Below are 14,661 nucleotides of genomic sequence, written 5' to 3' on the forward strand. Positions count from 1 at the left end.
AAAACGGCCCCCCCGAAAAAAACACAAAAGCTGTTAATTGTCGCATGATCACAATTGTGACCACGTTTTGTTTCACAGCTCGCACGTTTGAATGAGTATGAGTGTCAACCGCCATCCTAAGTTAGGAGCGGAAAGTATTTTCTAGGCCTCCAAGGTAAGCGTTGATGCAGCCAGTATTAATTTCCTGCTTCATTTTAGATGTATGTCTTTTTGGCCTAAAAGCCTCCATTGTGACTCCTCCTCCACCGCTTGTCACTTGCTCTTTGCTGCATTCCTTTTTCTCCACTATCTCACTCCCTTCGGCAGTGTGCCAGTCCTCCTCTTCCTCTTTCTCTCATGAATTCAACTTCTCCTATTGGAGCCTGCCCCCCCGTTTTATTTCCATCAGCTGGAGGACCTGAAAACATCCACATACGCTCGGACATGGGCATCATGACCCTATACAAGGACACGGGAAATGCTGTCAAAGACCATTAACAACTTTTTCTTCCATTTTGAGGCAGGAAAAAAAAAAGCTTGACAACATAAGGAATCTTTGAGGATTTTTTTTAACTTCAAAATTAAGTGACAAAGTTACGTTTCTATACATTGACAGCATTGACAACATGAGTGTAAATAGGAAAAAGAGTGGGCTGATTATTAGTTGGCAGAAGTCATTGTCCATCCTGGCTCCTTGGAGGAAAGGTACAGTTGACTTTTGCCTGTTGTGTTGACATGATCGTTTTTGTTATGCCTCAAGGTGTTTTGGTTGGACATTGTGCGTCGTGCTAAACGAACAGACATTCTCAACTCAAGCGTTGATGAAATTCTTTGACAGACAATCAGAATCAATTCTTTCACATCTGCACATAGGATCAGTGTTGGAATGTGTCAGTCCATTTTGACAAGTGAACAACAATCCTGACTGATTTCTGATGCCTGATATCGTGTCTAAAGAACACAGTTGCTAACTGACATCATTTTCGGATGTAAACATGAACCGCTTGACTCACATGTTCATGTAGTATTTGTACTGGTCATGCTGTTGATGACAGTTCTCATTTTTAATTGACTACACTTATCACCGGCAAAGGGAATAACAGCTTCTGCAACTTCAGTTTCTGTCAAACCCAAATTTTGTTTTAACCCTTTCAGGGACAGCGGTTATTACAGTGGACATCTTACCATGTTATCAGGTTACAAGGTGCATGAAAGGGTTCAAATATTGGGGTCAGACTATGTGGAAAAAAAAAAAGGAAAATCGGATTTTGAAGTGTTACTGGTGAGTGTGATAACATCAGTAAATATTCCCGCCAAATAACCCGTGACAGATTCAGCTTGTCTATTTACAGTCTTTTAGATATTTCATGACATGTGGACTTCCAGTTGTTATTGTTTCTTTTTTTGCACAAGTTTTGTGAAGCCAAATTTACTTCCTATAATTTTCGGAGGGAGAAGCAAAACATAGGACATCTGACATGTTGCCACTTTATCATTGAGTAAAGTATCATTACAAAGTGCTAACAATTGCCTGTTTTGACATGCACCAAGCACTGAACAAAATTAGAAATCACTTGTCATGTTTCATCTCCCCAATATAAAACAGACGAAACTTTCAAAGCGTGCAGGGGCCAGGGAGCAGTATTAGATGATTTGCAAAAGACTACATTATGCAGTAGTTCCAATTTTTTTTTTCATTCTAATCCTAGTGTCAGGTTGCGGCACATTCCATGGACAAGCCTCACTTGGATCTCGCTTTCAGCTCATTTACTGTATGAGAACCCACACCTGCCAAGAATTTTTCCATTTTGTTGCGTGAAGACCAATCTCTTTTTGCAGAAGCCATTCTTTTTTTTCATTGTTCACTCTATTACTTTGAGTTTTAGACTGAATTTTTCGAGGATTGTGTGGGCCATTGTCAGTGTACCACTTCCATTGTGTGCAGTGCAGCGGGGAGTGGCTCTTAGCTGGAGATTTCTCGTGAGCCCTTGTTATCATTTTAAAGCTGCTGAAGTCAGGAATGAAACCGGGTTATGGGCTCGAGAACAGCAACTTTGCCTATCTCTATTACGGTTTAAACTATAATACTGTACAAGACATTTCCAGCTCCTCAGAACTTGCACGTGAATGCTGAGAAATGCTGATGTTGAGTCGAAATGCTCAATGAGTTGATCAACTGCCCTTAAACAAGAATAATAATGAATCTTTTGTCTTTGGTGCAGTTGGTGTAACTGTATGCATTCAAATAGGAAACACATTTGTATCCAGTGTATTTCTCCATATATTAATTATGATAATTTTTTTTTAGGCATATGCATTTCAGGGTTATTCTGAGGGATTGACAATCAAACTGTCACATTTCAGTGGGACCAATCCTCACACTGAACAAAGTTACAGGACTCTTCAACATTCTTTTCTTATCCAAATGTTTTTGATAAGCCACTGTCGAGTTGGGAGCGGGGAGGCATTTTGATAAAGACGGCGAGTCTGGGTATCATCCTTGAGTGTGACGACACCCCAGTCTTGAAAATAGTGGAAAACAGAGTTGAGCTGAAACCAGGCCCATGTGTTGAGAAACAAGTGAGAAGGTGGGAAGTGACTCCCGTGACTGGTAGGAATATACAGGAGATGATAGTCGTGTGCCGCTGCTTTTTCTCACTTGCACCATAAATTAAATTAACACTGACAATGGGGATGGCCCGGTGGTCCAGTGGTTAGCACGTCGACCTCACAATGCAGAGGTGCAGGGTTTGATTCTGGCTCCGGCCTTCCTGTGTGGAGTTTGCATGCTCTCCCCATATACACATGGCAGGTTAATGGAACACTCTAAATCAGGGGTGGCCAACCCGCGTCTCGCGAGCTGCTCTTTGGCTGGTTCAACGCGGCTCCCGGGCTTTCACACGACAAGCGTCGAAAACACCTCAGCAGTGGCCCTGCCATTCAAACACAGGCGCTAAATACACAGCAACGCATTACGTCAACCTATCATCAGTACTGTACCGTTACTTGATTGACATAGAGCGCAACCAATCAGATGACTGAATCACCGCTCATGCGCAAACAACGGCGCTAAGTGCTAAGCTAGTCAGTGAATTACCTCTGATTTCGATCAGAATCGACCGGGAGTCAGCGAACTGGTCCCAAGTCGACCGCAAGGGTTAGAAGGAGGAAATGGGTGGGGGGGGAAAAAAAAAGATTTGTGTGTTTGTGTTTTTAACTTTCGTTCATGTTCGGACCGTTCCGGCTGTTGCTCATCGTGGCGTGCGTGCATATGGGCGCGAGTGCGTGTGTGCGTGCATGCGTCTGTGTGTGTGTGTGTGTGCGATCAGGTCGATCGTGGGAAGTTGGTCGCTTCAAAAGTCGATCTTTGTGCATAAAAATGTGTGTGTGTGTGTGTGTGTGCGCGCGCGTGTCGACGGGATGTAGCTCTTTGCAGTAACACAGTAAAAAAATTGCCTCTTAGTCTCTGACTGGTTGGCCACCCCTGCTCTAAATTGTCCCTAGGTGTGAGTATGAGCGTGGATGGTTGCTCGTCTCTGTGTGCCCTGCAATTGGCTGGCAATCGGTTCAGGGTGTACCCTGCATACTGCCTGAAGACAGACAGAATACGCTCCAGCACACCCATGTGAGGATCAGCGGATTAGAAAATGGATGGATGGATGTTTATTAAGGTGGTGGCACAGTGGATAACTGGCTCACGCGTCGGCCTCACAATGCAGAGGAGCAGGGTTTGATTCCGGCTCCAGCCTTCTTGTATGGAGTTTGCATGTTCTCCCTGTACCTGTGTGGGTTTTCTCCGGGTATGCTTGTGAGGATATGCGGAATAGAAAATGGATAGATGGATGAATCTTTATTAAATCAAATGGTCCCACAGTGACAAGAAACAGCAATGAAACAAATAATATCCCCCAAAAAAGAAATAAAATTTCATTTGAACTGTTTTGAGATCAAATGTGGTCATTGGGGGTGATGGGACAAAAGAAAAATGGCATTTCGGGGAGTACAGTGTTTGGTATTTTTAAAACTATTGCCAAGCATTCTTTTCTTTTTTTGTCTCAGGAACAGTAAATGTACTCGGAAACTGCATATTTTTGTATTTTGGATGTGGATTGTTTAAAAATTGATGGGTGGAACGTAAAATGTCCACCACTTCTGGAATGCCCTTTATTGTGCATGTAAAAGCTATTATAAAAAAAAAAAAAGCTCTGTTTTTCGTGACTTCAAAACCCGTTGACTAGTTTTTGCCTTCATCCTCTCATGCAGTTGAAATGCTTTGTTGTTAGAGTGTTCCAGCTTCAGGCAAGGCATTCCTACCACTCGCGTATAACACCTGTCTAGCCCTGAGCACTTTGGAGGGCACTCGCGTGAATCACAATACCAATGTTGTGTGGAATGCAATATTTATCTGGCAGGAAATGACGTGAACATTTTTTTTAGAAGATAAGAAGCAATAGCGTCATGTTTGGGAGGATGACCTATTTGCAATTATAGAGTAAGTTGGGGGTCTTAGTCAAGAGGCAGGTAATAGACCGAGTCAGTCATTGAAGACAATTACAAGGCAGTGTGCAAGACTTATTTGTGTTGCGTGTGATAAGAGCAACACCTGTCAGGATGACGCTGCTCGTGTAAGTCGTATAATTTAAGGTAACCAGGTGTTCTTCTAATTACCAGTAAGACAGATGAAACTATATGTTCACTGAATATTTACAAATACAGACACCATATCATATCCGGAGTTCCTATCGATGAATACACAGAAAATAAACCCCAGTATTAAATATTATCTGACAGGAGAATACAGTCACAGACTGCATGGTATGTACAGTCCTGTTTACACACCTAAAGCGATATGAAAGTAAGTATGTGAGTGCTGAATCTTGGCCCAAATTCTGCCTCATGTTAAGTTTGGCACTCCAACCTTGTTCTAGGGGTGGAAATATTTCATTTTCAGAAGGACGGGCTCCAGTGATAAAAGAACAAGAAAGTCATCTTATTTACACCACTTGTCTGGGAAAAAGTCCTCCTCTTGCTCCACCTTAACCGTTCTTGAAAAAAAAAGGGGAATTTTGTGCCACCTCACATTGTTGTTGGTCTGAGAGGTGAAAAGCAGGATTTTCCCTCTGGGTTGAGTGTTGGGTTTCATGGGGCAATGTATGGTTTCCAAAATGTTTGCCAGTTAATTATTTGACTTTGGCAGCAAAGAGTGACACAAATGCATTCCCTTTTAAATGTTCTTTTACTGCAAGTTTTCCTCATCAGCCGTAGGGTGTGTTCCCAGTGGTGCACGGCACTTTTCAAATGGAATGTGGTCGTTTACTTTCAGGTTTAGGATTCGATTATCAATCCCCTGAGGCTCTGTTTTAGGGGGTAGATAGCTCAAGAACAAAATCATTAGATGTGGTCTTTCCTTCTGATGACTCTGTTGATTTAGTGAAAAACTAAATGTGTAGTGTATAGTGAGACTGGCGTTTTTTTGTGTGTGTGTGTTTTTTTTAAACATCTTGTAAACCAGATCTGCATTGGTCACTGCATGCAATGAAACTGGCTTACATAAGGAAAATCATCATCGCAATGTACAGTACTCTTGTTAAAAAAACAAACCTAAACCTCCGCCCCCCTCAGTGTAAGTTTGGGTGTTTTGTCTTCTACAATAACAAACTATTGTAGTCTTTCAATACACCGCTAAGTTATTGTGTTTTTCGTTGATGAATTTGGTTCCCCAGGTGGAGATAAAAGGAATCATAGACAAGCGGTAAAGAATTATACTTATTCACGTGGATGGATGGATGTTTGAGTTCAACAGAGGTGAAAATAAAACAGCCTAAAAGAGGAAGTGAACCTTTGGAAACTGATATGGCCAAAACACTACACTATCAGTATTTTGGCAGAGTGACGGCTATTCAACAATAAGGTTATCAGAACAGTGGCATATTTGGAAGAGATGTAGATGGGTGGCTGTTTTGCTGACAGATTAGGTTGGAAATCAAAACAAGCTGTTTTCGTGGGGGGATTCCGCTGATACCAGCTTTCCAGCATTTGGACATTTCTGCAGATTATTCAGTTGCACGTCAACAGCCACGATGCATATTACGAACAAAGACATCACACAGAGACATCCTGTTGTCAGCAATACTCTTGATTTCTACTTAACTAAACCTCAGTATACTTCTCCCCTTTTATTATACCGCAAAACAGCAGCAAACATGACTGTGCTGTGTCCTGTCTTTTCTACCTTCCGTGTCAGTTATCACTTTGCCACAGATGTTTATTCAGCTCTGTTAAACAATAACGCCCTCCCCATTGTGCTCATTTCCACCACGGGATGCAGTTCAATTGAGCACAGAATCGTTTTGAACGTTCAACTCTATTCTGACTCAGACTGTTTTATTTGCATCAGTACACATATGAATAGTACGAATGGGCGCCGACTCACCTGCAACCCTAAAGAGTGCACAACACAAAAGTCTTCTGCCCCACTCCCACTCAAGCCTACATTTTAGACTTGGTCTTGAAAAGGAAGTGTAAAAAAGGCTTATGTGCTCCCTTTCTCTTCAAGTCTCCCTCCTCCAAAGTTCCCTTCAGAGAGGATAAAAGCATCAGATTTACCACTTCAAAGAACTTTTAATCTCATATTTGCCTTGGCGGGATCTCAAATTCACCCTGTAGGAAGTCTCACAATCTGCCCTGTTGTTGAAGTCCGTGACGTGCAGTGAGATTCATGGCTGGTGAGGCACTGACATTATTGTCAGATTTATACATTTTGAAGGCAAACAAAGTGGTGTGGCTGCCTGACACACACACAAAAAAAAGTAGATACGAACATTTCACACACACAATGCTTTTGGCATTAGCAGGATTGCATTTCTGGAATTGACACAGTGTTGTATGAAACTGCGGCCCAGCTCAGTCGGCATTAACTATATGAACAAATAGCATCATAGAAATCAATAGGCCTACAACAATGACACAAAGATACATAGACATTCTAAACATAGAACATTCTAAATTGTCCCTAGGTGTGAGTGTGGGTGCGGACCAGTTCAGGGTGTCCCCCGCCTACTGCCCAAAGACAGCTGGGATAGGCTCCAGCACGCCCTGCGGCCCTCGTGAGGATAAGCGGATCAGAAAATGGATGTATGGATGTCTGGATAGATGTATATATTCGATAAATAATATCAATTTATACTTTTATAGATCTTGCCTCCTGGCAAAAACTCCACCAGCAACCTCAGTTAGCAGTAGATTAAAAATAGCATTCAGTCTATGGATGACAGGTGTTGTTCAGTTGAAGGTAGTGGTGAAATGTGTAGTGGCCCGCAACGCTATTGTTATGTTTAATGGCGGTGAACACAAAGGAGTGCCTGAAACACTCAGTTATGGTCCTGGTAGGAATGCGGCCGCTTGTCGTGGAGAGGGTGGGAAGATTTGCTCAAGATGGCCCTCATTTTATACTTTGTCCTCACCTCAGCCATCATCACTACATGTGCAGCTTGGACATTTGACTTAATTTCCTATGCATGTCCACTAAATGTCATGTCAATCAGTGATTTCTGACTTCCGGGTTGAGTGAACGCTGGCGCGTTTTGGCTGCCGCTGCTCAACCTGTATTGTTTTGTGTTTTTTGTTATTGTAAAGTGTCCTTGGGTGTCTTGAAAGGCGCTTATAAATAAAATGTATTATTATTATTATGTGTCTCACTTTGTATTAATAACTGAATGGAGAACTCTATGATGCCATTATTAAGAGACTTTTTCCAGTTCTTGCAATTTCAATAAACATTTTATTCTTTACTCCTTCTTTCCAGGCAAAGAGGCCCGAGACTCAGTACTGGACAGTGCAGTTGTGCTGACAAAAATTAAGCGATTCGGCAACTTCAATGACAGGCTTGCAGAGGTGGACAATTTCCCCTCCACCCACTCTGATGAGAAGATCTCACACCACTCCAAAGACTCTTTGGTGGATTTCCCCGCTGATGACAAGTCAGGACAGTGTCAAACCTACACCAATGCAGACGACCTGTCAGGCATTTTCTCAGGTTCTCAATTGACAAGGTTGTACAAGTTTGAGTCAGAGGACTCTGGAGTGGAGTTATCAAGTGGTAACGCTCCATCCAGTCCAACAGGCTCCGACCAGAACTTTGCCGTCCACAGTCGCGAGTCATCCTGCGACTCATCTAATTTAAAGTCGTACCCATCAACACACTCTGATGAGCAAACAAAACATCAACAGAACTCTGACATTTCACAGCCAGAGGCTGACATCAGCTCTTCGCCCTCAAGAACTGAAGTGCAAACTTGTGAGGATCTGGAAACGGATCTGTATAGTTCACTGCCAGTAAACCCTGAGGGTGAGGAGGAGATGATTGAAAAGCTCCAGAAGACAAAGAACTCCAAGGCTAGGAACTCATCATTATCGGAAACCTATAATAACAAGGCAGACAGTGACTTGGCGTCTTTAAAAGGGAGTGGCACCCGTGACAACTTTGTCAAGTACGTGGACAAATGCTGCATACTAAGTCAGGTGAGTTGACTGGCTTTCAGTGTACAGTTGTTCATCCTGGAATGATAGAAATACAACCATCAGATAACAACACAAGCGCACACGCACACGCACACACACACACACATATCCATCCGTAAGGACCAATATCAACACAGACAGCCATTCATTTGCTAAACTCTTCCCAAGATGTAGAGTGAAGGATTGTGCTTCTACATGTGGAAGAGTAAACAACATGTGAAGCCAAAGATTTGAGTTTGACATTAAAAGACGAGTATGAGACAAGAGATCCTCATTTGAGCTTTTGTTTTCATATTGTTACATCTGAAGCAGTGCTCAGTGGGCATCCAACAAAGAGGGCAACCATGCTCAACAATTAAACGGCTTCTTTAATTTGACATGTGCCGATTGATTGGTACTAAGTAGTTTAGCTTGGAAGAGCACATAATAGCTGAAAAAAATGCACCTCTATAATGATATATTTCACTCTTATGGTCAAATTTTCAACACGCGGGTAAGTCCATGGTGTGTCCAACACGACCTATAATTTACTGCTGGACAAAAGACACACATTGGACAACGAGGAGAACACAAAGAAAAACAATGTCATGATGCATAGCAAACATTTGCAAAGGGTTGACCAGAAACTGCAAACAAGGTGCACACTGACATGTTAGTCCGCAATTTTTACAGAGAGAAGAGAGAGAATACTTGCGCAAGTTTTGTCAAGCCGCTGTGTGGGCAACTAACTGCACAAGAACACATGCAGTCAACATTTGAAAAGGAGTGACTTACAATTGAAGGGGAAATATGCCGAGCAGGTGACATTTTTTAACGAGCAACAAATGGGAGAGGACTCACCATGCGTGTGTAGTGAGCAAGAACATGGCAGACACTGTCTGTCACACTTCCTGGAGTTTTTTCATTGCTTTTAAATTGCCAGTTTTAAAGCAAAGTCAGTCCCAGTCTGACAACAAAGATAATTATAGAGTAATTCAACATTTGATTGAAATACTTTTTTTCCCCCTCTCATTTCAAACATTTTTATTCAACAGTAGAAAATGTACAATGATATAAAATACCGGTAATACAGTGAACTCCTAAAAATGGAGCCCTCAGGAACAATGGATAAGCCTTAGAATGTGATGCTAGTAATTTTTATAATGATGCTACATATAGTGTTAACATCATTGCTACTTGCAAATGAGCATTATCAAAAGAGGACTTGATTGCTTTTGTCCGGTGGCTCCCGCTGAGTTATTAGCAGAATAAACTGCTAATGTTTACGTGGGCAAGCTGTGCAAACTCTGGGCTCACATTTTCATGCATTCCACTCCATCCCTTGGGTGCGACTTGTTCAAATGATTCAACGGGTTTGTTGTATTGCCTTGTTTTTGACCACATGCAAAACGGCGGTTTCCTCCTCCACATTGCTCTGGCGAGAACACCACACAGGCAATGAGAAGGAACTTCTCTGGTAAAAATAGCGTCATCTTCAGAGGATTGGGCCAAATCATAGCTGCTCGTCAGCTGCGTGTTTAGCTACACCACCGTATTTTCTGCACTATAAGGCTAATCGGATTAGAAGGCGCACCTTCAATGAATAGCCCATACTAAATCTGTTTTCATATATAGGGCGCATAGAATAGAAGCTACAACAGTGGCTGCGGTGGAGCTATGCACCCACTAGACGGTGCTATGCTAAAGGGAGTACAATACAATACAGTATTATTTGGGGGGTGTCTTCACAACCGCTGCAGCTGGAACTAAGCTATGAGAACCGGTCACAATCACGGACATACAAATACAAATGTCATTACAAAACAATAAATAAAAGACAAAAGTTATGAAGGCAATTGATTCAACAAAAAGGCACACAAATATCATGGGTTCACATCCACAAGGGGTTAAATATCCTTAGAAGTCTTGATTGTCTCCTTCTTCCTTCGCTTAGTCAGTAGTTAACTATGCTTTTGGTATTATCTTCGTTTCATAGTGGCTGCGGAGAGCTCACAAAATAGTTCTCTGTTTGAGTGTGTGTTGGCGAATGCACATGTCAATTCGTGTCAGGCAGAACCATTTTACCAATTGGTTCCTGCTCATAATCACCACGAGATGGCAGTACTGGGCCTTCTGAGCGAAGTTTGGGAACCACTGATCTAACTGATATGCATTTGCTACTGTAAAAGCGGGGTGGTGAGTTTCACCCTGGAATGGTCACCAATCAATTGCAGGGCATACTGTCAAGATCAAAGTCTTTATGAAGTCAGGGCAGCTGTCTCAAAGGTAGTACAGTGTGTGGGCTCATTTCAGAGAACATCACTGTTGTGAGCCTTCATGTCATGCAGCACCTATTCATCTACACCAGGAGACTGCAGATTTCTCAACAGATAACTGTACCTGGCGGCCCGGTAGTCCAGTCGGCTTCACAGTGCAGAGGTACCGGGTTCGATTCCAGCTCCGGCCTCCCTGTGTGGAGTTTGCATGTTCTCCCCGGGCCTGCGTGGGTTTTCCCCGGGTGCTCCGGTTTCCTCCCACATTCCAAAAACATGCGTGGCAGGCTGTTTGAACACTCTAAATTGTCCCTAGGTGTGAGTGTGAGCGCGGATGGTTGTTCGTCTCTGTGTGCCCTGCGATTGGCTGGCAACCGATTCAGGGTGTCCCCCGCCTACTGCCCGGAGACAGCTGGGATAGGCTCCAGCACCCCCCGCGACCCTCGTGAGGATCAAGCGGTGCAACCATTTCTTATTCAAAGGATGGGAGTTTGAGGGGGAATAAATTCTAAACACACATTTTATATACTATTTTTATACACTTTCTGGAGACTATACAAGGAACATTCATAATACATTTTTGAATTTACAAATGGATGAATAGATTCAGCTGTTGGCAATTTGTGGTCAAGGCTTTTGGTAAGGGTGGCAGCTGCCACCCCTTGCCACCCTGTAAAACCGCCTATGTATAGATGCTAATAATCATAGATATTTGGGCTTAGGTTTAGGTTTGGTTTGTTTATTGAACATAAAACATATACAGTAATAATTTGACAGAAAATAAGGGAAATAGAATAGTAAAAAAGTAAGAAATCAGTCTTCATTCAACACAGTTATTATGTTCAAGGGAGTAGGAAGAAGTAAAAAAACTTATCTAGTCCTACCCCGTTATGTGTTTATATCTAATTAATCATTTTTATATCAATCAGAAAAGAAAGAAAGTAAGAAGAAAGAAGTCTCCATTAAGGCTCCTACTTTACCCTTAACCGTGATATTTTTACAACTTTTTGTTTGTATCGGGATTTTATACATCCACACCCTGGCACTCTTGTGTGAATTTTCTCTTCTATTCATAATGGATATTTCAATACTTTTCTCTATTTATCAACTTAGTTCTGATTTATCATTATATTTAACGTTTAGAATTGATCATTTTAGCTCTGATTGATGTAGGTTGTTTGTACTATTTTTTTGAATTTGTTTTTGAACTCAGCAAGCGATTTACTCATTTTCAGGTCCGTTTCGAGATTATTCCACAGATTAACACCTTTGATAGATACACTTCTTTGCTTGATGTTTGTTCTTGTTTTGAGTTTTTTGAATAAGTTGGTACCTCTTAAATCATAGCTGCTTTCTCGAATTTCGAAAAACTTCTGAATGTTTTGGCAGAGCAGGTTATTGTGTGCTTTGTACATTAATTGGGCGATTTTAAAGTCAACCAGGTCATAAAATTTCATCGTATTTAATTTGATAAATAGTGGATTTGTGGGTTCCGTATATTTTGATCTATTAATAATTCGAATTGCTTTTTTTTGTAGGTTGAGAATAGGGAGTGTGTTTGTTTTGCAGGCATTTCCCCATATTTCCACACAGTAGGTCATATATGGTAATAATAATGAAGTGTATAATGTGTACAAAGATCTCTTATTTAGCACTTCCTTGGTTTTGTAGAGGATCCCTACGGTTTTGGCTATTTTTCTTTTTACGTTATCGATATGTGGCTTCCAACATAGTTTTGAGTCTATTACTAATCCGAGAAACTTGGTTTCATACGCTCTTTCTATCTCAATTGAGTTTACCATAATTTTAGCTTGGTGTTTGATTGGTCTTGTGCCAAAAACAATTAACTTCGATTTTTTCAGGTTAAGTGACAATTTATTTCTGTCGAACCAGTTTTTTAATTTGTTTAATTCGTTTTCTACGGTTGTCAGGAGCTGTTTCAGATTTATTCCAGAACAGTAGAAAGTTGTATCATCAGCAAATAGGACACATTTAAATTGTTTTGAGACCTTGCAGATATCATTTATATATAAGATGAATAGTTTTGGACCAAGCACTGACCCCTGAGGAACTCCGTGAGTGATTTTTAGTTGATTCGTTTTTTTATTGTTGAGTTGCACGTACTGATATCTGTTTTCTAAATAACTTTTTATCCATTTATAAGCTACACCTCTAATGCCATATCTTTCTAGTTTTTTCAATAATATACTGTGATCTATTGTGTCAAAAGCTTTTTTTAGATCTAGGAAAACCCCAACAGTAAATTCTTTGTTGTCTATATTAGTGGCTATTGCTTCCACAAACTCCATAACTGCCATTGAGGTGGTCCGTTTTTCCCTGAAGCCATATTGATTCTCACTTAACAGCGCATGCTTTTGTATAAAGCTATCAAGTCTGCGAGAAAATAGTTTTTCTAATATTTTTGAAAATTGTGGTAGTAGTGATATTGGTCTATAATTTGTAAACCGATGTCTTTCTCCACTTTTATAGATTGGAATAACTTTAGCAATTTTCATTTTTGATGGAAAGATACCAGCTTTGAATGACAGGTTGCATATGTGCGTGAAAGGTCGCACTACACATTCTATAATCTGCTTTATTATTGTCATATCAATATTAAAGCAATCAGTTGACTTTTTATTTTTAAAAGTTTTTACAATATTTGATACTTCTTGTTTTACAGCAGTAAGGAACATCGTGGAGGAGTTTTTTTCTACGTATCTATCTATTTCAAACAAGTTTGTTGGATCAGGAATTTGTTTTGCTAGGTTACTGCCGATGTTGACAAAATACTCATTAAATTCAGTTGCTATTTCTGCATTTTTTTCCAAAATAGTATTTTTGCCTTTGATAAAATACTCTTTGACTTTAAATCAAATTGAGTAGGAAAGTGGATGAAAATAACATATGCCTCATAATATGGAACACCGTTTAACCCTCCTGTTGTCCTCATTTCCTGTACACACCCTGTGTCCTCCGGGTCAAAATGACCCATCTTCACTAAACCCCCCCAAATAAGCAGCTAAATTGAATTTTAAACACCAAATTTCATATTACTTGAAGAAACAACTTGTCCTTCACCACATTATGTGTGATATACTGTAGTTCTCCCTCTTCACTTGGATTTCTATAGCTTAAGAAAAGGAAAAAAGTGTGCGAAAATGAGTTATGGTTGCATTTGTATTCATTCCAATGACTAAAGTTTCTTTCTTTTTTCCCTCCAGTAAACTAGTTAGGACAATACAAGACAAAAATATGAAAAATAAGATAACCCATTCAACTAATTATCACATGTAGCGCAGTATGCAAGTGCACAACCTTTGCAGATATATTTCTTTCACCTACAGCACACAGTATGTGTTTTACAGTCCTTCTTTTGAGGGCAGAACTGGCATTTCTTCTTCTTACTTGCCCTCGCTGGAGGTTTCTCAGGAGCTCCTGTACATTTTGTTCTGCATGCCTGTCTTGTTGGTTGTATGCTGCTGAGGACCATGTTATTTTGCCATTTTTTGAAAGGAAAGTCTCTCTTTCAGCTTCAGGGATTTCTTCTTGTTCTGAAGATGATTCATCATACTCTGGGTTATATTCCTCCCCATCTTCTTCTGATACATCCTCTACTTCCTCTTCTGAATCAGTTGTCTTGCTGGACAGCAGAAAAAATCAGCTCTAGAGCCTCTTCAATGTCATAATGCACACTCATGGCATCAGCACAGAGAGAATTCAGAGTCCTGTCATCTGTAGCACCTTTATAGCCCCTTGAAATCCACAAAAAAGAGTTCTGCCATCTACGAGAACACCCCCTATCTTGTCTTGTTTATGTCTGCTACTGTCTTGTTCACGTGTTCTACTAATTGATCCTGGGACACAACTAAAACATTGAAACATTCTATGGTGTGTAAATAACATTGTG

General features: G+C 40.8%; 1 protein-coding gene across 2 annotated transcripts in view; it reads left to right on the plus strand.

Moving 5' to 3' along the window:
* The first annotated feature begins 373 nt into the window (after positions 1-373).
* Positions 374-14,661, plus strand: part of LOC147199556 (uncharacterized) — a 37,649-nt gene continuing 23,361 nt past the window's right edge. For both annotated transcript variants that reach the window (XM_086122640.1, XM_086122641.1), the window contains exons 1-2: positions 374-684; positions 7,784-8,499. In XM_086122640.1, coding sequence (XP_085978766.1) covers positions 606-684; positions 7,784-8,499 — 795 coding nt within the window. In that variant the 5' untranslated portion in view covers positions 374-605. The remainder of the gene's footprint in view (positions 685-7,783; positions 8,500-14,661) is intronic.

Source organism: Hippocampus guttulatus, chromosome 10 (assembly GCF_054856545.1).
Source record: "Hippocampus guttulatus isolate MCC_2025c chromosome 10, RoL_Hgut_1.0, whole genome shotgun sequence".
Lineage (NCBI taxonomy): Eukaryota > Metazoa > Chordata > Actinopteri > Syngnathiformes > Syngnathidae > Hippocampus > Hippocampus guttulatus.